The following is a 22903-nucleotide window of genomic DNA, read 5'->3' on the forward strand; positions in this document are numbered from 1 at the left end:
TTAAATGCTGCCTCTTTGTTGTAGGAAATGTCCTGAGAAAGAAATATTGCAAAATACGGTATGTAAGATACTTGTAAAGTAGAGAGTAAGGCAGATGAGTTTCTGGTGGCATAAAGAGGCCATCATTTGTGAGCATAAACACAAGGGCAGAATACCTGTGTTTATGCTTTATGCATGACACGTCTCCTTGCTGTTGGGGTCACACAACGGAGAGCAAAAGGGAATTCAACGCTCTCTATTGTATGTGCTGGGAACTTGAGTTTAGCTTTTGGGGTACAGGATTGGTGCTTTAGTCATTAAGGTTGATGGAGGGAGCAGAAATAATGCCTACTGGCCCATGTTCCAAATGTTTGCACTTTTTCAGTTTCATTTTGCTTTGTTTGCTTTCTCTGGAAGAACTACTGAATTCCATCTGTGAGGGAGGCAAAAGGACCGGCCTAACATAAAAAATATAAATAAATATGCCAACCATTTTAATTGTAAATCTGTGTTGTACAGTCAGTGTTATTAATAACATTACTATAGATTAATTTTAGATTATTTTAAAGGATGAGTTTGTTTTGTCATTCTTCTTTTTGTTGTCTATTTCTCACTTTTCTCTTTATCTCAGTATTATATGCTCACCCTGCCTCACTTTCTCACTCTGTGTCCCTCTCTTCCTCTCAGATTTGGATGTCTTGGATGGAAAACAAATAAAGAGGAAATAGCTGCAGGATGAAAACATGGCCGCACCCCTTCTTGCACCCCCAGGACCTGACAGCTTCAAGTATTTCACCCCGGAGTCGCTCGCTAACATCGAGAAGCGCATCAGTGAAGAGAAGAACAAGAAGCCACCCAAGCCCAGATCGGACAGTAGTCACCGCGATACGTCTGACGAGAATGAGCTCAGGCCCAACAGTGACCTGGAGGCTGGGAAGAGCCTGCCCTTCATCTACGGGGATATTCCTGATGGAATGAAGGCCACACCACTGGAGGATTTGGACCCATACTATCTGAACAAGAAAGTGAGTTGTCACACAGGCCAAATGCACCACCCAGTTTTCCCCCAACTTATCAGACAAATACTCAACTGAAGAAGCATTTGCTTCAAGTTTATAGGTAGTGAGAACTTTGAACGTTAATATGAAATTCACTGTCATAATAGATTTAGGTTTCATATTATTTAAGTTAAAATGGAAGTTCTTGTATTCATCAAAGAGATAGGGATTTAATAAAAACAAAGATGACCTTGAGATGATCTTGATTTAAGATCTTTACGGGTACCTTTTAGTCACTGCTACAGGGTCTTAGAGACAGGCACTGCATTATTAGGGTGCACAAGAGATCACACAAGGCCTGTGTGAGTTTTTTAGTACACCTGTACAATCAAAGCACAACGGAGACAGAGGGACGTGGTCGTTCTGCTCCTACAACATTGCAGGGTTGCTGTGCAATGCAGTTCTCAGGCAGTGGTGATTCTCATAAAGGTTTCTGCAAAGTCGATTAATTGTCTGTTAATGCATGGTAAAGATGATGTAACAGCTGGCGGGGATGACAAATTCGCCTTTATGTTTATATGCCATCAGTGTTATAGCTACTAGTGACAATACACACATACAGATGACACGTGGTCTGTCCAACAAATTGTCTATAGCGTGTATAGCATTTATTTGAATCAGTACAGTAATAATTTAGCTGTGCCGTATTTTCCGTACGGGGCGGTTACTCTGTCACTTATCATCTAACTGGCTCAGCTGCAGTTTAGAACCGGCCCAGCTAACTTTGCAGTGGTTTAAGCTGTGTGCTAAGCTGGACCTGATTGCTCTGTCACACAATAAAAACAGGTTCCGCTGAACCTCCTCATTTTTATCAGTGTTGCTGCGCTGTTACTAGTGTCATTGTGATCTGTATTGTGTTATGCAGTGTTTCAATCATTGTTGACATTTCCAGATTTTTCTACAAGTAATTAATATGAGTGAATGTGAGTAGCCTACACTGCGAGGGATGTTGTGTGCACAATTATTGAGATTTGCACCCTTGACTGCGCCCTGTCATGCAACATTGATATCAAATTTAGTTCCATGATTGAATCGAATTAAGTGAGAAACAATATTTTTTTTTCCTTCCTGAAAACCTGAAAACAGTATCAATAGTCTGACAAATATAGAGTACTAGCTTACATTAAAACTGTGGTGGACCATACGTTTATGATTATTTGCTCACGTGACTTCTGCATTACCTGCAGACTGACCACATCGCAGGCACTAGACTATGTCTAGGTGGAGTTTAGGTGATTTCTACAGGACACAGCAATTGGTTTCCAATTAAACCACAGCTTCTGAGGATTCAATGATGGGATTTATGGTGATCATGTGAATTTGACCCAAACAACAGAAGTTAAAACCTGCCCTAAACTTTAAACCACAGCTAAAATAATTGCAGAGCAACAGCCCCTATGTATACATGTGACATGTTGACACATTTCTAGCAACATGGGGATCTGCATGTATAATTTCTCCCCACTTTTTGTAATACACTGCAGCCACATGTTAATTCGAGTACAGATAATTAGCTCTGAACCACATCTTCTATTTTTTTTCCACAGGACTTATTTGAGTTTGGTGTTTCACAGTAGTTATGGGAGATTTAAAACAGATCCAAAATCACATCTAAAAATGTTAGTACGTACATATTAGCATTGAAGGTCATATCAGTGTTAATATTGTTTAACATCATATTAACAGATTTTTCACCTCAGACGTGCCACACCAGTGCATAATCATGGCATCTATTGAAAGTCAACTTCTGATGATGTGATGCAAGTGTAGATGACACAAACCCCAATCTGCTATTTCCTCTCCAAATTATGTATTTTTTGTTAATTAGAGACCAGAATTCAAGGCATTTTAGGCTTCCTTCCCACACCACTCAAACTCTAGCGTGGCTGTCCCCTTAATGTAGCTCTGTGCTAGCGAAAGAGGAATGAGGCGTGAAGGCAGAAGATGGCAGGAGAGGACAGATAGTGGAGAGAAAAGGGCTGGAGTATGCTGTAGTACCTTCAGCTGTGTAGGCGTGTGAAGTAGCCGGTCTACTGTGTGGTGGCAGTGATAATATGTAAGAGAATCCGCGGCATGTACAGCAGCAAGAAGCCCAGTCAGCAGGACAAGCAATCTCAGCCAGCTTCCCTCCCTCATAGGGCGGATGAAACTATCAAGTGTATGTGCCTTTTGTGATCTATTGATCCACAGCCCTAGTTCAGCGGTGGCTACAGGAAGGGTTGCATTCTTGTTTTTTTATTATCCATCCCCATTTTGCTTATAGCCCAATGCATATGTCTTTACCTGTCCTTACTCTGATCTGTGGCGTCTCACTTGACTGAAGTGAAGGTGGCTGAATGAAAGTTGTTTATCATTGCCTCCGCTCACACGCCTCCCCAGCCATATGTTTGTGTGTGTGCAATAGTGTGTGCAAACAAGAGACTACGTTGAGAAAATGATATATAACAGGACATGCTGATTTCTTCAAAAATATTGTTGGAATTAAAGCAGCACAGGTTGGCAACTTAGGCCCAATGTACAAAAACGTAGATGCTCATCCAGATGAGTGAACACAGTACAGTCACACAAAGTTGTCCAGCACTTTAAGTACAGTATGTTACTGTGCAAACGTTGTCTTTGAGCATAAAGCTTCACAGCACTGATTCTTATAGTTTGCATAAGAAACAATGCAATGAACAAAAATAAGGAATTAAAACTGTTCAAATGTTCAGCTCGCAAACATTCTGAGTGTGCCTCTCTTCCTCATTTACGGTATGATGTTTTCTTAAACTCTTTGGCCTCTGTGATGAATAAGTTCATGCACATATTATCCCCATGGAGCTAAGAGTAGAAGTTAAGAGCCAGTGTTGGTTTATGAATTAAATGATGTTTAAAGCCTCAATAATTATCGGCAAGAGTTGTGAAATATGATAACAACTGCATTATCGGTATGACAGGGTTAGGCTCCAAAACAAGAGGTAGTTCATCTACAAACTGAATGTTATTTCCAAATGGGTTTTGGTCAGAACTGTGTGCCAGTTGTCACACTCTTATAGATTAGTGAATACTCCAGCTTGTACATAATCCAATGGATTAATTGTTTGATAATGGATAACTGCTGCAGTTATGCTGAAGGATTTCGTGCCAATATGCCTACATAACGTGTGTTAAGTTTTGGTCCTTATCAGTCCATTATATATCCAAATATAAAAATGTGCTGCATTTGCATTTGACGGTTTACCTGATCAGAATTTTGTTAATTTTTAAGAAATAAATTCATAACATGGGAAGGTAGTTGCAGTATATCAACAGATTAGAATCACAGCCACGGTCCTTTATTTTCTGCCTTTTGAGCAGCTCCACTGGTGCAGCTGTGGCTACGGTGCCTTGCTTAAGGGCATGATTTAGGAAATTTCAAAAGGGACAGAAGGAGTACTCAGCTTTTAGACTGCTAGCTAAAAATCTTATCTAATTAATAAGCTACTGCTATACCCCATATGTATCCAACGAAGGTTAAAATCAAGGGCAACTGGACTTGGTTGAAGATACTGGAAGACGTTTCGTCCCTAATCCCACTGAGGTTAAATAGCTGAGTTTCCCTGCCAGTCAGTCAGAACTGAAGAAGTCCTTTGGATGAGGGACGAAACATCTTCCAGTATCTTCAACCAAGTCCAGTTGCCCTTGATTTTAACCTTTGTTGGATAACTATGACTTGGATGACTGAGAATCTTCATAGACATCTTGCTTATACCCCATATGTGTTTCTGTATGTATCAGTACAGGTTTTGACTTCTCTTTATTCTGCTTAGTCAAAATTTGCCAACTACAATTATATCCATACCAGTGTTGTGTCAGCAGGTTCAATGAGCCACAGGCCATGACCTCATCTTCCCTCTCCATCTTTATTATCATTCATATCAATCTTTTTCCTAATCCACTAATGTATTTGTCCTTTATCACACCTGAGGAAGTGCCTCTAAGTAAATGGTTAGCATCCATTCCTCCTCTGCTGTTCCTGTCCTCAACCCTCCAGGCTGCTCGTCTCCCCTGCTCGACCGACAGTCATCCTATCGCTCCCCATTGCGCTGTCTGTCAATGAATGTGTGCGTGTGCGTGTGTTACCATCAGCTGCAGGAAACCTGATCACAGCACTCATGCATCAAAGAGAGGAAGAGGGGGAAGTGGTGAGGAAGAGAAATGCAGCGTTGCAGTTCCTGTTTTCCCCTGTGATGGGGAGAGGACTGCTGGAGCTTTTCATATGTCTGATGGGATTAGGCAATGTTAAAGCTGCTGTGGTCATTCAGGAAAAGCAGAACGGGATGGTTGAAGGGCATGCTAGTGTTTTAGCTTGCACTTGTACCACGTGTACAAATCTGTGCTCGCGTGCAGAGGGGGGATTTCGATATACAGGGGAATACAGTTAAGATGATTCAGCTTGATTTGGCAGCTGTACAGTTTGGACAGACAGCAGTTTGAACAGCTTTCAGGTTTTGTTGACGCGGAAGCTTCATGCTTGCGGTGACCGTCTTATAACACGAGTGTGCAGAAGACCAGTCATTTCTGTTCAGACTCCTGCAGGCCAGAAGCTTCTAGTGAGCGCGCAAGGGCAGCTCACGGCTAAAGCAGCAGTAGCTTCTGAATCTCAGCATGTAGCACCGTACACACCATTACATTATGTTCCTATTCCACCATCTCTGTCTCTGTGTGTGTCTTTGTCCATTACTCTCCTTTTCCCTCTCCCTTCCTCCGCCTCTCCAGCGTTCTTTTTTTTTCAGGGTGTAGTAAATTAGAGCGAGGGCCAGGCTTTAGTGCTCTGTCTGAGTCCTCAGTCTCTGATGACACAGCATCTTCCTGTTCTGGGCTGAGTGAGGAAGGGAAGGGGTGGGGGTGGTGGAGAGCGGCGGTGGGGTTGAGTGTGCTTCCAATGCTAGCCAGGTTGGTATAAAGAAGGAGGGTGGGGAAAGGAGTGGAACGTGGGGTTTAGCAGCACAGCACACGGGTATTAGTTTGCAGTCATACATATTTAGGTGAGACATTACTGGTTGAGTCCTCACTGCAGCGAGCTCAAACAGAAGTACATGAGTTATGGTTCAGCCTATAATGCTAATATATGTTAAATTAAAGGTCCTCTTGAGATCTGGGCTGTTTTTTCCCAAAGCATCAAAGTTTCACAGTGGTGCTGGCGTACCGTGGACATTTTTGCTTCTCTATAAATTGAATCAAGATGCCCTTATACATATACATAACAGAATCCTTAAATCCAGCTAATGGTGCATGTGAGTCATGTTTTCTGTTTCAAGTTCTGTGAATACAGATGTTTTTTTAAATCGTTAAAATGTGTAACATATGATTTGTAATTTGTACTGTTTGAAGGTCATTTAGGGCTCCAACAATTATTTTTGTAATCAATTTATTCTGTGATTAGGCTGTTTAATATTATAAAATTGTGATTAATGCCCATCACAGTTTCCCTGAGCCCTAGATGATGTTTTAAGTTTACTGTTAAGTTCAATCAACAGTCCAAAGCCCTAAAGTATTCGATTTGCAATGATATAAAACATGCAAATCCACAAATGAGAAGCTGGAAATGGCAAATGATTAGCCTTTTTTCTTCATAAATGTCTTAAACCGTTGATCGATTATCAAAATTGTTGACGATTACATATTGCCTAATCGATTAACTGCTTTTACTAATAATTTATTACCATCTTCTAAAAGGTCTACAGTCCAAATCTGCAGTCGGTTTTTGAAGTAATTGACCAGTCTGTGTCAGGCCAGGGTCCTGGGATGATTAACAGAGGCACACCCCCTCCCCATGATTTAGTCTCTTTTTTATTGTTTCTCTACTTAGATCTCACTCAGCTCTCTCTCTCTTTAACGTTCTCTGACCCCCCCATCCTCCACATCTCATTCTTAGTTTCTCTTTCTGCTGCATGCCTACCCAGTCCTCCTCCTCCCTCCGTCTACCCATCCATCTCAGGTTTGGCTCTCTCCCCTCTGCAGCTCTCAGGCTTTCTGTTCTGCATCACTCCCTCTCCACCCCCTCATCTCTCTCTCTCTCTTCAGCTCTCTTTGCTGCTGCTGTCCCATACCCCTGCAAGCCCCTCTCCATATCCCTGCTCTACTATTCCTCCACCTCACCCATACACACACACACACACTGCCCAAGCAGCTGCATTCTGCCTCCTGATTCTTGCATAAGTGCCTTTTTCTTTAATGCTCATTGGAGAATTAGTAACATTTCACCAGCTTTGCAGTGAATAAGGCTTCCTTACAGTGAATCTTGCTCTGCTGAGTTGTGTATTTTTGCATGTGTTTATGCCCAACTGTGTATGTATTTAACTGTTTCATTATGAAGGCCGATCAGTGTGATATGTGTGTGGCCCCTTGTGTACTTCGTGTGAAGGACTTCAGCATCCATAGTGTTTCATATACAGTGTTTTGTGATCCATGGAGCCTGTCCACTACCATAGTCACTTTATGTTTATCCATGTAAATAGATGCAACTCATCCTCAGTTCCCTAAGCTTAGTAGTGCACTACACGGTATGATATGTTGATCCCAATTTAATTGTGTTGTGTGACGATGAATTCATTGTCTGTCAACCTACTATACAGATATATAACACAGTTTGTCTGGGAAATGAATTAAACTGGGTAAATTAATTTAAACAATCAAGAATATATCAACTGACAGTACGGTGGATGCTGTCTGGGACATTGTGCTGGTGTGGGTGTTTTCAGTGGTTGGACTAAATATCCGCTCAGATCGGAAAACTGCGCCATGTGTGCCAAGATCAGAGCCCATGATGCTTGTACAGAGTGAGTGGTTTTCTATAATAATAACAATAATTATAATAATAATAGGAACAGCGCAGTTAAGGTGTAGCTTACATTGATGACATGCTGGAGGTTTGAGTTCATAAAATAATAAGCGCCTAATGCCCACAGAAATTAATTTATCTAGTTCACTGTACCTTCTGCGCCTTCTACAATTCCTCCCATGCAGTGGTATGCTTTGAAAACTGCCTTCTTATCAAGAGTGAATTCCGGTTAACAGACTGCTCACATGATTCATCTCTGACCACAAAGTTTTGCGCATATTTTTAAATTAAAATAAGTAAGACTGTTGCCAGGAGATCTGAGCGCCCTTTATGTTTCTACTTGGTTTGGGCATTCGTGAGCTATAGCCATTTTTATGAACATAAGAATGGTTTAGTCTTTGCTCTGTGCCCGGCATTTCTAGTCTCATCTATATTATGTCTTCTAGTAAACCCTTTGTGTCACACAGAATTATTCTGTTTAGTCATGTACATTTTTGGCACAATTATTTTAGTTGTGTTAATTGAGTTTATGATTTAAATTGTGCTATAACAATATGTGGCAGTGAAGCTTTCATTGAGGTAAAAACATACATTTAGTATTTTATAGGCTTCAGAGATTGATCAGTTATCGATTAATGTGGCACAATTAATTAAGGAGATTGCCTGGCATTTGCATCCCTTGATGTTATTGTGCCAGGTTGCCAACTTTGCGTCAACAGCAGATTTTTCTGTCTCTAAATCGACAAGGTTCATTGAGTAACTGAAGCCTCTTTACAGTTGAATTGTGAATGTTAATGAAAATGTCTAAGTTTCTGTAGGCTGTAGAGAGTGACCTACATTGAAACGCAGACAGGACTAAGCACATGGGTTTTCTATAAGATAGTGTCCTCAAAGCTGATGTTTTCAAAGACCTCTACAAGCCCACACGATTTATCCAAGGCGATATGCTTCACATTGATTAACATATGAAACTTAGTTATGCATGCTGGGCATCTCTAAACTGCTAATGAGATATTGCTCTCTGTATTTGCTCGGTCAGCAAAACACGTGAGTTGACCTCTGGGAGAAAGAGTTACACTTTGAACAGGACTCTAGATCCTGTGTTTCCCTGTTTGTATAGTGTTAATGAGGCACTGAAAATTTGTTTCTCCATGTGACAGGAAAAAGTATTGAGAGGATATTTTAAGTAGTGCAGATGCTCTATAGGCAAAAAGGAACATGAGTGGGGAAGGGAGGGAGAGAGAGAGAGGAGTCTTCTGATACAGAGAATACATTTTGTCTTTCCCCAGACTGCGGACGCTATTTTTAATATAATTAGATTTCAGGACACCACTTGTCTCAGGACACTTCTGGTCGCCTCCCCTTCTTCTTTCTAGTGTTTCCCATGGTGTGAACCACAAACTCGTGGTGTGTTGTATGTTTTTAGTTGCTGGTGCCATATGCCTCTATTATACATGTATGCTCTTCACCAGTGGGTTATCATTTGTGAGAGCAGTGATTATTACAAGTAATAAAGAGCTGGCTTTATGACCTTGTATGCATACACTGGTGCACAGTATTTAATTGAATTTAATTATTAGTAAACTGAAGTGTAGTTTGGCTAATTTGAGAATTGTTTATCACTTAATGTTGAATGTGAAGAAAATGTCACATCTTAAAGTGATATAAGTTCAGACATAAACTGGTGTCTTCATTGTTCTTCGGTACTGGTTACATACAGGACATGATGTGTTTTCTGTAAATACTGGCAGGCAACAGTGGCGTCATAGATACTCATGATATAGGATGTGGTGAAGAAGAAAAAACACCTCACATGATTCTCATCACACGCATTTATAAATTGTCAGTGAACCATCTCTAAACTGTAATGCCTATGGGTATAAAAACAAACCGGAAGCATTGGTAACACACTAGTTGTTGTGAATGTAAAGTATCCATTTGTCTGTAAATAATGCTCATACTTCTCACTCTGACACCCCACATTGTCTTTGTCATGGGCACAAACGTCCACTAACCACACACAGTGCTGCCTCACCCCAGTGCCCAGCCCCACTTGGTCCAGTGCTGTTTATGGGTATAGGGGAGTGGTTGTTGAGAGCCTGGAGTCAGCAGATCTGCCCCTGATCGATGACAGCATTTGCGGTTCTCTTCCAGTAAGAGCTTTAAACTTGGGGCGAAGAGAGTCATTTGGCCACGGAGAGGGGAGAGCCTCCCATGCACCTGTCTGAAGCCTCTACTATGAAAAGCTCGCCAGGACAGAGGCTCCGTCTGATGCAACCAGGACAGAGGTGATAACTGTGCTCCTAGTTCTCGGCTGGCTGGCCACAGAGGGAGTGATGTCAACGGAGTAAAACACAGCCCTGTGTCCTTGCTGCCACTGACTATGTGCCCTTTTCTGTACCATTTATCTTTTTACTATACCGTTTTCATCCTGTGTGCTTTGCATAGGGCAAGACATTACAACTTCAAGTACTTTGCTCACTTGGCGTCCCGCTTCTAGTAGGGCATAGTGAGCACCCTCATCAAAATGCCACGTTCAAATGAATTTCAGTGTCACCTGTATTGGGAGAATCAGCCCGGTAGTAAGAGTGGAAAACCAATGCAGTGGTGTCCCATGACTCCGACTCACATCAGCTAATCAGTCAAGCTACAGTCATCGCTTTTTAATAAAAATAAGAACGTTTTACAGACTACGTATTGAATAGTATTTCCCTTGTAATCAGCTCTGAAAATGTAACTAACTGTCTTGTTTTCTCTTTCTCTGTCTCTCTCTTTCCACAGACATTTATAGTCCTAAACAAAGGAAAAACAATCTTCCGCTTCAGTGCCACGCCCTCCTTGTACATCTTAAGCCCTTTTAATTTACTTAGGCGAATAGCTATTAAGATTTTGATACATTCATATCCTTTCAAGTGATTCCTTTTCTCTGTTTTACAGTGAATAAAACCACATGTTTCAGTATTTTAGACATGTTTGTGTTTTCTGCTTATGTCACAAGTGGTCAGTAAAATGTAGGTGAAGCTAATGCACTATAAGCTCTGTCTTCTCCCTACTCTGCCCTCTTCCTAAAGCTTTACTTTATCAGTCGTTGTTGTATTAAAATGTACAGGGTGTTATGGGTAGCACTGTTCAAACTTTCCTTAACTTCTGTCTTCTCACGTTATTCAGCATGATCATCATGTGTACGATTTTGACCAACTGTATATTCATGACATTTAGTGACCCCCCAGAGTGGTCCAAACAAGTAGAGTAAGTACACATACATACTACTTCTCACTTACAATATCCTTATTTAATGTTTCTGTCACAGTTTTTGATATTGTCTCCTTTTTTTTTATTCTTCAAGGTACACCTTCACAGGTATCTATACGTTTGAGTCACTCACAAAAATTGTTGCCCGAGGCTTCGCTATAGATGGGTTCACCTTCCTCAGAGACCCGTGGAACTGGCTGGATTTCATGGTCATCTCAATGGCGTAAGTATTTTAACTTTAATAATTATTAATAAAAACATCAAAGAATTAAAATAATTTAAAGCCACATATACCCACTATGAAAAAAGGAAAAAAAGCACTGCAATCAAAGCAAGAAACCAAAAGGGGATTTCAACATGACTAATAAAAATATGAATAGAGGAAAGTTTATTATTTATAAGCAGTACTAGCTACAAGATAAGCAGGTAAAAATCCCAAATTGTGACAGTGTTTTCTCACTGCAGTGACAGTCTGGCGACTCAAACACAGGTGTAACTAATCACAGTAATAATGCTGGCTCACTGCTGTGGCTTCAGTGGAACAGAGCAACCAGTAGCTTTATTCATGACACCTGTGCTTTAACTTTTATGACAAGTCAAATGTTTTCTGTCATTTTAATTTTGTCACAACCAAAAAATGTTAAACATTTTGCGTCATAATGCACGTCCATCAAGCTTTTGTCTTTGTTTTAATCTTTTAGATTAGTTTAGTCAGCTGGAGCGTTTATTAAAATGAACAACATAGTGATTATTTTATGTTAGATGATGATAGTACTCCCCAACCGAAAAGCTGTTGTGGGGGAAGAATATGTAGGAACAAAATTCCCCTAAGAACCTGAAAAACAAGTTTTAGTCAACACATTTAGCCATTACAGCAACAAACACATTACGATGTGGCAACTTTATACTTAAGCTTTACTTTACGGTGGAGAACACCACTGTCTGTTATTACTGATAAACACACTGATAGATGTAGATTAGCCACCATAGCTGCTAAACTGCAGTTACCCAAAACTCACTCTTTGTTTAGGTCTTACTAAACATGTCACATTCCTCATGCAAACTGATTTCAAGCCCAGCATTTTGTTTCACGTCATCTCCTCCGTCGACATGGATTTGTTTCCCTCCCCATTGCCTACAGCACCTTCAATCCACATCAGTCCATCGCAGCACTTTGATAACGTTTATTAAAATATCATGTAACAATCTATTCTTTCTTTCCTCTGTTTGGGACGGCTGCTGAGTAACTGTATCTGATCCACCTTGCAGGTATATAACAGAGTTTGTAAACCTAGGCAATGTGTCAGCTCTGCGTACGTTCAGGGTTCTGAGGGCTTTGAAAACAATTTCAGTTATCCCAGGTAAGACAGTCCAGGTGTTTGTGTTTTGCGGGTGGGCGAGTCACGGGGTTGATGTTAGGTGTGGTTTTGTTTCAGTCCCTCTCCTCTCCTCTTCCTCCTTCGTTCTCTTCCCACTGGTCGGACAGGCGTCCTTTCTCTCACCGTGGTGTCCCCTCCTGGTCTTCGATGGTGGTGCTGGTGTCGTGCTCTTGCGCGTACATGCGTGCGTGCGTGTGTGTTGTTATCGTGTGTGTTGTGTGTCATGGGGTTCTGTTCTGTGTGTCATCCTACCTTGTTACAGATATATAACAGAGTTTGTGGACCTTGGGAATGTCTCGGCGCTGAGAACGTTCAGGGTTCTCCGAGCATTGAAAACTATTTCTGTCATTCCAGGTGAGACTCCCATTTAAACACTAAGGCTGAGCTTACCTTATCTATTACCTGTCTTTATTTTTATTACATTGATATTTGTTTCTTTAAAAAAAGAGGATGTTTTAGAATTTCAACATTTCTTTTTTTGGTTTTACTTTTGTTTTTATGACAATCAAAAATGGTAGCAATACATTTTTGATAGGCTTAGCAGTCTACTGGCAGTCTTGTGGGCTCACGTCTCCCATGTTGACAGTTGGGCTTATGCAGCATATCAGGGTATGCAACAGCTATCTGTCTGTCGAGTTCTACCCCAAGTGGAACATCAATTCATGCCCAATACAATGTGATAACATAGGGAAGAGTTCAGATGTTATTTCCAAGGAGTTGACACAAACTAATTAGGGGGAAAATGTGATCATGAGTAGTTTTAAATATTTTACCTCTTTGCACATTTGATTTGTGTTCAGTTTTGTTTCATACATAGAGCCAAATTCTCACAATCTGTGACACTGCCTACTCGTTCCTAAACACTATTTCATTCCCTAAGACTGCCAAGCCTTATTTGACAACACATCAACGCTGCATGAAGCTTTGAGAGACACATGCTTTTACAGGTTTGGCTTCAAGGGGCTTTTCTTTTGGATTTTGTTATCTTTTAGTTAAGAGTTATTTGATTCAGACTTCAGATTTCTTTGTTCTTTTTCTTTTTTTTTTGAAGATCTTTGTCCATCCTGGGAGTGAAAGGGAAACATAAATATAAGTAAATATCATAAATAAGATTTGTTTTTCTAGGGAAAACACAGTAACACAAGTTTATATATTTGCTTCAACTTGGCATCCACGCAAATTGCTTGTAAAACACTTATGCAGACACAGTGAAGTTATTTATACACGCATGCAGATATATATATATATATAGAAACATGCGCACACACAACACACTCAGTACAGTACAATAAGCTCAGCCTCCAGCATATAGCGCTCAGTTGTGCTCCGGGCTAAACCAGCCTGTGGGCTTGCCCCAGCTCTGCAAGAGTGGGAGAAAGAGGTGCCTGGGATGGGAACGGTTCTTCAGTTAAGGCAAGGTCACCATCACATATTACAGACAGGTGATGCTGACACAGAGTCGATTCCTTCAGCCTTGGCGTTTAAATGTCCTGCATGCCACCTCTCATTGCCCCCCCCCCCCCCCCCCCCCCCCCCCCCCCCCCCCCCCCCCCCCCCCTCCCCCAGCCACCAACTCTTCCTCGCCTGTCCTTTCTTTCTCCTCTTCACTTCCTGCTTCCTTGACTGAGCCTGGTTCTGTGCGCTCTTTGCTGTTTGTGGTGCTGCTGTGTCAAGTTGATTTGTTGGATGCAGTATAATTATTAACTGCAGTTAGTCAGGAATGTTCCCATAGATGGACACAAGGAATGAATGGAAATAGTAATCCCATGATACAATTTCTCTTCTCCAGATGGATCCTAAATCCAGCTGTGTTGCTGTTTGTTCTTCCTCAGTGGAAAATGCTTCAGACAACTATGCTTTTTATAACACAGTTCTAAAGAACTGTTTACTTACATTGGGGTAGTAAAAATGTGCAAATGGAAATGTGTCTTTCTGATGGAAACATCCCATGCATCTGCAGTGTTTCTTGTTTTATGAAAAACACTGAATGTGACCTCTCTATCTGTGGTTCAACCTAAATGCGCTGTGGATTCAGTGTGCTGTTATTACATACTAGACAGTCATGTCTTTGATTTTATTGAATGTTTCTAGAAATGTCTCTTTTTAATAACCACACAGCTAGAAATCTGCACTAAATACATCAACCCAACCAAACATTTGAGAGACAGCAGAAGTACCAACATTGTATGTCCATATGCTCGAGTGATAACAAGCTGCCAATCAGAGTGTTGACAACATTTTCTAGTGAATTTTAGTGCAAAATCAAGGGACAATAATTCTCCAGATATAGGCTACTTTTTATAATAGAGTTTTAATGGAATGAGGATTTTTATAAAATACAGTGCTCATATGTTGGGAGGTAGGACATACAGTGTTTTGTCTAAAGCCTTTTAAAACTTCCAAACCTAATAATTTTTCTGCAATGTTAAATAGTCATGACAAATATGTGACAATCAAGTTAAACATTGGAGGAAAATCATCCTTAGGGATTATTTATTAAGAATGTGACAAAATGTCAAAAACTCAGCTAATCTGCTTCATTAAGACTGTGTGGGTGTGGTATGATCAGCTTTGATGAGCAAACTCCCCAAACAACTGTCTTTAGACTCAGAGACAATTGTTTATAAATCCTGATAGGCACAGGGAAGTTTATGACATCACGTTTTCAGAGCCACGCCCAATTTAAACCAGAGAGAGGAGCACAGAGAAAAACATAAAAACAGATATCTCTCAAGTGTCATAAGTGGCTGTTTGGGGGGAAATGGTTTTAAGGGTCTTTAAAATGCAGTATCTACTCTTAAATGGCCACTTCAGTCATTCCAGTGGTATTAACTCTGAACTATGTATTTGTTATACAATGAGATGCATATTTAGACATGTTCTTTTCATGCCCCACAAATTATAAACCTGATGATGCAAAAACAGGCCAGCAGCCACACAGCAGAAACTCATTTTGACCACAATCATTCTCTAAACCGACTTTGACTCTGACTGTGAAAACAGTATAAATGCAACATTTAATATAAGCATTTTAAAACCAGGAAAAGTAAAATTTTTCTTGCTTCTCTTCGTCTGTGGCTGCTACATGTACAGTTAATTTACTGAAACTTCCTATAGGAAGGGACTGACAAGTGTTGTGGTGCATAAAGGCGTGTCAGCCTATCATAAAACAGAAAACAGTCAAGTGGTGCTTAAAAAGGAAGTAAGGGAGAGAAGAGATCTTTTTTTAGCAAAGCTAGGTAAGAGTAGAACAGCTAGTGTAATTTTGTAGGTTCTAAAATCTACCTATAATGAACATATCGTATTTGTCCTTTTTATTCCACTAAAGACTTTATTTTTAATCACAGGGAGATTCTTGATAAACATACAGACACGTTTCTTAAATAATATCACATTGATTATTAAAACTTTAAACCAGACAACATCCAGTTTCATGATATGGGATCGTTCTCTTTGCCTGAAATAAGTAGTGCTCATAATAAGTATTTATGAAAAGAAGTAATGGAAGTCAACAGCAAGAAAGTAAGCGCAGGAAAGGAGACGGTGTTAGTCCTCCCAGGAGACGTGGAGATGCAGGACAATATGTTTTTTTTTGCCTCTGAGCTGCAGAGTTGTACCTGCAGACAGTGACTGGAGATATTAAGCCCCCACACCAACAAGCACAGATACACACACCACACACAGGCTACATTTTTTATTACCTTATCGGAAAACCTGTGCTATTATTGCACTGTGCTTACATTATTTATGTTTGGATATCAGAGAATTCTAATTTCTACGCTGAATATCTTTCACACCCAAACTGGGTTCTCAGCTTACCTCTCCGGACTCTCTGCTGAAGGCTCTATTGTGTTGTTACAGCACATTATGTAGCGGTTAAACAATGCTTTAGCAATTACCTTATTACATTTATGCATGATTTAAAATCCTCAGATATATTAACTTCATCTGGTAAAGATGCAAAATAAAGAGCTTAAAATAAACATAACCATACTTTTATATTATTTATATTATATTACTACAATCCTATTAATACATTTTATTGCTAGATAAATGTTATAACCCAAAACAGAACCCCTATATGCCAATTGAGATGATTTTTGCATACTATTGAAGTGTTAAAATTCCAGTCTCTGTATATGCTTAAATTGTAGGTCAAGTGCTAAACACACACAACATGGCTAGCAACTATCTGAATAATTAATTAAAAAAAGACAACAGCATGATCTACAGATTTACATCAAAGCACGAATGACAGGAACAACAACAAGCATAGTCAATGCACTGGTTTTATACTCGAAAAGAATGCACAAGACACACTGAGTCAGTTCCTGGTGTTCAGGCTTGGCAGCGCTGGGCGTAGGTGCTTGAGAAATAATTCTGATGCCTGCCAAATTTAGATTTATGTAAGAGACTGCACAGCACAGGGTTAAAGACAGGATTAGATATGTTACCTAACTTAACTTTTTTCATGTGTGACTCTGAATAGCAGTAACTAAACTCAGCTTGTACACTCTTGTAGTGCCAAAAGTTGCAATTCTTTTTATTTGTGTATCTGTGTGTGTGTGTTTGTGTGTGTGCGTGTGTGTGTGTGCATTTGAATTTGTGTGCTTGTGTGCGTGTGTATGTGAGTTTGCTTGTTTTCATGTATGTGCATTTGTGCACATTTGTGTGTATGCGTGTGTGCGTTTATCATGTATTAATTGACAGGCCTGAAGACCATTGTGGGTGCTCTGATCCAGTCTGTGAAGAAGCTGTCGGACGTGATGATCCTGACCGTCTTCTGTCTGAGCGTCTTTGCTCTGATTGGACTGCAGCTATTCATGGGGAACCTGCGGAATAAGTGTGTAATCTGGCCAATCAACATGACCGAGCAGTACCCGCCAAATGGCAGCAGGCCCTTTGACTGGGCCGAATACATCATGAATGACAGTGAGTCATTTTCTTGACACTCGATTAAACAAGTTGGTAATGATCACATAAATGGGACATAAAAGAAGTGTTTGTATCTTGGTAATTCTTTACTTTTTGTATTATTTTTTTTTTTTACCTTATGTAAAAACCAAAGCAGTGTCTAATGCAAGTGTTTTTTTGTTTTTTTACATAGCTAACTTCTACTTCCTTCCTGGTCAGCTTGATGCTCTACTATGTGGAAATAGTTCTGACTCAGGGTAAGTTAGTGTTTCACTCAGTGAACGCATGCCTACATATTTAGTTGCCCACATAGTGTGTGTGATCGAAGGGTCATCCCTCTTGATCCAAAGTCATCGTGATGCCTTTTCTGCGGCATCAGTGATGTTTCTGATGGCTCTCTTCCTGTGCAGTCACAGAACAGCCAGGTTACTGCAAACTTATTGTGCCTCTCTGCTGCCGAAACCTTGATCCATGCCTTCATTACATCCAAAATTGACTGCTGCAGTAGTATCTTCTATGGTTCTGCTGCCCGCCTCCTCACCCACACCCGCACCTGTGAACATCAGTCCCATCTTCTAGACTCTTCACTGGCTCGCTATTCCCCAACGCATTCAGTACAAAATCCTCTTAAAAATCCTCTATAACCAGGCCCATGTTATTTGATAGTTTTATGATCTACCTCTTACTTTTATGTATTTTGTATTTATGTATTTTATCTATCTATTTTTAACAAAATCTTGCCTTCAACACTTAGGAGTAAGATGATCCTGAGCTACTCAGGGTTTCTTGTCACCCGATGTTCCTTAATGCCAAATATCTTGGCTGACAATGATGGCTGATGTTAACTGGACCTTCTAGTCTGCATCATTCATGGCTGTGGCTTCAAAGATCCTGTCCACGTCCTTGTCTCACTGGTGCCACTCTCTCTGTTAGCTCGTGAGCCACATGACACTTCACACGTGTTCAGATCTGTCTTTGCATGGAGCTTGTGGTGTGTTGGGGTGTGGGGTGACTCCAGGCCTGACACCCCCCCCAAGCATCTCATTTTGGCCTGGTGGTGGATCTTCAGGCCACCCATGTTTTTGCAAAGCACATATACAACTTTAGCATATATACAAAAATGTTAAGTAGCATTTAACCAAGATTTTGGCATTGCAGATACAAAATAAAGCTGAAAGTAGTCGTTACAGAGGCCACTATTCAGTAATGTGTTTTTTTGCAGTTTTAATATAAATGAGTACATATATACACATACATGTACTATTTAGACAGTCTAAATATTTACTCATAATTAATGACATATACTTGCTTGCTTTTGACAAGGTCATGAAATATTAAGGTAAATCATATCAATATCCTACTCCTAAGAGTGTGCATGAAAGCACACATGCATGAATAAGCAAACAACATAAAACCTAAACACAGATATCAGGGACTTTTTCAGGCTTGTTTTAATGGTCCTGTTGTAACTTACTCTGGCAGTGATGCACAAAACTGTAATGCCAACTGTGTTGATGGTGAAGGGGCATGTTTTAGTCATTTGTTAAGTTAGAGTTTTTGTATTCCTGCGTGTTCCTTTCAGACGATGTCCAGAGGGCTTTACATGTATGAAAGCCGGAAGGAACCCTAACTATGGTTACACCAGCTTTGACAGCTTTGGATGGGCTTTCCTCACCCTCTTTCGCCTCATGACCCAGGACTTCTGGGAAAATCTCTACATGCTGGTAAATGAGTGTTTTCCTGAATTTGTCTGTCTCTTTGCCTTAGTCTCAACAGTTCAGAGGAAGCAAAAAGCAGCCCTGCATATTTTGTCACACTATGACCTATGGATCAAGTCTTTGATCCTTTCTGCACCAGTTTTAGAGACCTACTGTATATTAAAGCCTCTCTAGTCCTAAAACACACCCTAAGCAGTACTAATGATTTTGTCCTCACTTCATCATAAAAAATATGTACATCATCATCCTGATACCTGAATGAATCAGCAAAAGTGCCTCTCAGCAGCTCTCTCCCTCAGTTCATTTGCCCTCTGAATAAAAGGGAAGGAAGGACAGCTGATCAGAAATGCTGTGCTAAGAGTGTGTGGCTAGCCACTAGAATTTTGTTAATCTTTCATGCAGGGAGAAAAGAGTTTCTGAATTCTGAAATATAGCAATAAACAAAAGTGGATTTGTAAATGACCTTTAGAACACCTTCAATCATATACTCTGCCAAATGTATGCAGAATGTATGTACAAATTAAATATATAACATCTGCACAGACATCTGTAATGTTTAACTGCACTATCATGCCACTGCACTAGCATTTCTCTCCTCCTTCTCCAGACCTGCACCACCACAGCCATAATAGATTCACTTCATTTGGCAAATAGGCCAGTCACTGTTTTAGAGTGTGTGTGTGTGTGTGTGTGTGTGTGTGTGTGTGTGTGTGTGTGCGTATTTAAACCTGGGAATTCCTGTACTCTCTTTCCTGTCTGGAGGTTTTCCTAGAGAAAGCCATGAACGGGAAATAGAAGCACCACCAGCAATGCTGACACTACACACATAGACATACAGTGCCACTGACAAAATAAGAAAAACTCATAAACATAAAACTACAGTTTTCCTATAATGCATTCCATTTTTTAATTTAATAATAGGCCAATATGTCTGTTTAAAAATATAATTTTCCAAGTTAAGTCATTCTAAAGCTCTAATTTCTTCTTATTTATCTCTGTGTAAATGTCAGACTCTACGAGCCGCAGGGAAGACCTACATGATCTTCTTTGTGCTGGTTATCTTTGTGGGCTCCTTCTACCTGGTGAATCTCATCTTGGCTGTGGTGGCTATGGCTTATGAGGAGCAAAACCAGGCCACTATTGAGGAGGCGGAGCAAAAAGAGGCTGAATTCAAGGCCATGTTGGAGCAGCTCAAGAGGCAGCAGGAAGAGACACAGGTTGGTCTCACTCTCTCACACACACATACAGCTTTACCCGTTTTTCATAGTTTATGGTTACCATGTCTCTTGTTTTTTTCTCAGGCTGCTGCCATGGCCACATCTGCTGGCACTGTGTCGGAGGCAGCTTTAGAGGATGAAGGAGGGGGGCACCTGTCCCGCAGTTCCTCTGAGGTCTCCAAGTTGAGTTCCAAAAGTGCCAAGGAGCGTCGCAATCGCAAGAAGAAATGGCGTCAGAAAGAGCAGGAGAAAGAGAAGGGAGATAGTGAAAAGGTTGTTAAGTCTGAGTCAGATGATGGCAGCAAGAAAAGCACCATTCGTTTCCCAGGAAGCCGGCTGGGGAGGAAGACATCCATCATGAACCAGGTAAAGTTAGCATGAAAAACTACATTGTATATGTAGACTGCTGTTTGACATGTGTATGTGCAATTACATCTACTGATGCTTCTAAACAAATTATTAGTGATGGTCCAAGTATTGTTTGGTGCTTTCAGATTTTTCAACATCGTACAACCCCCTCTGTGTGACCCACTTTAGATAGATTAGGCCTCAGCTTGTGTCCAGAAAGCAAATTAGCTAAGTTCCTCCCCATGGCACTCCTCTCTTGAGCACCAGCCATCTTCAAGCTCTTTCGACTGCTTCAGTGGTATCGCTGAGGCTTCTTTTCTGCCTCTCTCTTTGTGATTAGTGTGTTGTAAGCTCTGGCTGAAGATTGAGCTGCAAAGCCCCTGCATCCAACTTCAACAGACAGACCTTGCTCTTCAACCAAGCTACACCACAATGTCAGCTTTGTTGACCCCGGGTACTGCATCACTTCTGTGGTCCTTGCCACCTTGAATTCCTCGTTCTGAGATTTGAGTGGTAGCTGCAGCTTGTTGCAGCCTCACACTCTATGTGCCTAAAGAATGTGATGCTGCTCAGACTCCTAAATAGCTCTCCAAGGCTTCAGTGGTTGAGTTTGGGTCTTCATACACCAGGAGTGGCCGGAGGATTCTAGACTGAATACCATGTTGGTACAGACTTGCCTTGACGGATTCATTAATTACACCTAGCCCTCCATTTAATTGCAGGTTGAGTGGATGGATACGGCTGGGTACCTCAGGGTGCTGTCAAACACTTTCTTCAGCACCAGAGATCAGGGCTTGGAAGATTTGAAGCTCATCTGGGCACACATTATCAGCTTCTCAAATCCCTGCAGAATCCATCTACAGCCTAGTACGGGATCTGTGGTGACTGTCAAGGGCTTTTATGTAGAACCTGACAGTAGTTTTAGGCTCTGTTGACTTGGGATATCATGTTCATTGCCTGAGAAAACAAGATTACAGAGATGGTAGACCTAGTTATGCATTGCAATGTATTGCAACCATGATCTTGTACCAGTGTGGTGTAACTACTCCAGAGGAGATTCTCCTCCTAAAGCTGTTGTAGTAGTCAGTAATAAGGTCACTGGTTCTGCTGGGGACATAATGTTTTATCAATATGCATTCACATTTACCACTAACAGGCAAAAAGATTTCACTTGTTTTCTCTGGCTTCCTTAAGCTGTGTCACCACCCCTATATCCTTTAGGCATTCTGGCATTTTTAATATGGCGTAGATCTGGACTGATGTATGAATTAAACTATTATTGAAGGTGTTGAGAAACAATGCTGATGGATTTAGTGCTCAACATCAAGATTGTGCAGAACTGGTCAAAATCCTTCTTGGAGCTCTTCTCCCTTTGGTATCCAAACCCATTTATCTGATCTCCACTCTTCTCCAGATGGCTTGCAGTTTCCACAGGTGAAGCGGGAGTTTTGGACATTTACTTTAAATAGATGTGCTAGGTGCATGTGCTGTCCCATAACCCTGGTGGTTTGTGGATCCACCCCCTTTACCCATTTGAACTGGAGCTCTGGTTCGTCGAACTGCAGACTTAGCTGCAACTCCTGCTCTCTTGCTGGACCACAAAAATTCAGCTTGAGATGATGGGTTTTCTCCTCCTGTGAGCATGTTACCTCTGCACTTATTTCCCGGCAGCTCATTGGTAAACTTGAAGGGATTGGCAAGTTTTCACCACGGTGTCTGGTGCCACCCTGTCTGCCGAACAACTGTGATGTTTTTCCTGTCTACTGAGCTAAAGCTCTGTCCTCTGTCCTCTTCTCCTGCCTGCATTTATTGGTACCTTTGGTCCCGAGCTCCTTTCTGCTGTTGCCTCTATGTAGTTCTTGGAGAAAGGCTATTTGGTTACTCCTCTGCCCTCCTCTACTACTAACATTTCAGCAAGCTTACTGTGATTGTTGTCATGGCTTGAATTTCTGTCTCGCCCCAGCTGTGTTTGGGTGCGTGTGTGTCCTGCTCCTGCCAGACACTTTATTCTTGTCTGGTGGATCTTCTAGCCTAGTTTTTGCCACATTTGCCACACATGGCCACATCACCTGGCCTTCTTACTAAATTGTTCATTCTCGCTTCGCGGACTCCCCAGGGGTATGTTTCCATGAGATTCTCTGTAGTTTAGTTTTGGTCTCCTCCTCACAGAGGACACGAATTGAGTTGCCAACCTGTCTCTCCGAGCTGTCACTGTCATGGTTGTGAACCACTTTCC

At 41.0% G+C, this 22903-nt stretch overlaps 1 protein-coding gene across 9 annotated transcripts in view; it reads left to right on the forward strand.

Annotated features, from left to right (window-relative positions):
• The first annotated feature begins 722 nt into the window (after positions 1–722).
• scn8ab (sodium channel, voltage gated, type VIII, alpha subunit b) overlaps positions 723–22903 on the forward strand; it is a 48705-nt gene continuing 26524 nt past the window's right edge. For 6 of the 9 annotated variants that reach the window (XM_046075969.1, XM_046075968.1, XM_046075971.1 and 3 more), the window contains exons 1-10: positions 723–1004; positions 10621–10739; positions 10999–11088; positions 11186–11314; positions 12733–12824; positions 17181–17402; positions 17578–17641; positions 18967–19108; positions 20113–20319; positions 20404–20685. In XM_046075969.1, the coding sequence (XP_045931925.1) occupies positions 723–1004; positions 10621–10739; positions 10999–11088; positions 11186–11314; positions 12733–12824; positions 17181–17402; positions 17578–17641; positions 18967–19108; positions 20113–20319; positions 20404–20685 (1629 nt within the window). Of the gene's footprint in view, positions 1005–10620; positions 10740–10998; positions 11089–11185; positions 11315–12360; positions 12453–12732; positions 12825–17180; positions 17403–17577; positions 17642–18966; positions 19109–20112; positions 20320–20403; positions 20686–22903 lie in introns of all 9 variants that reach the window. The other 3 variants (XM_046075970.1, XM_046075973.1, XM_046075976.1) reach the window with 1 other exon arrangement.

The sequence above is a fragment of the Micropterus dolomieu genome, linkage group LG18 (genome assembly GCF_021292245.1).
Source record: "Micropterus dolomieu isolate WLL.071019.BEF.003 ecotype Adirondacks linkage group LG18, ASM2129224v1, whole genome shotgun sequence".
Lineage (NCBI taxonomy): Eukaryota > Metazoa > Chordata > Actinopteri > Centrarchiformes > Centrarchidae > Micropterus > Micropterus dolomieu.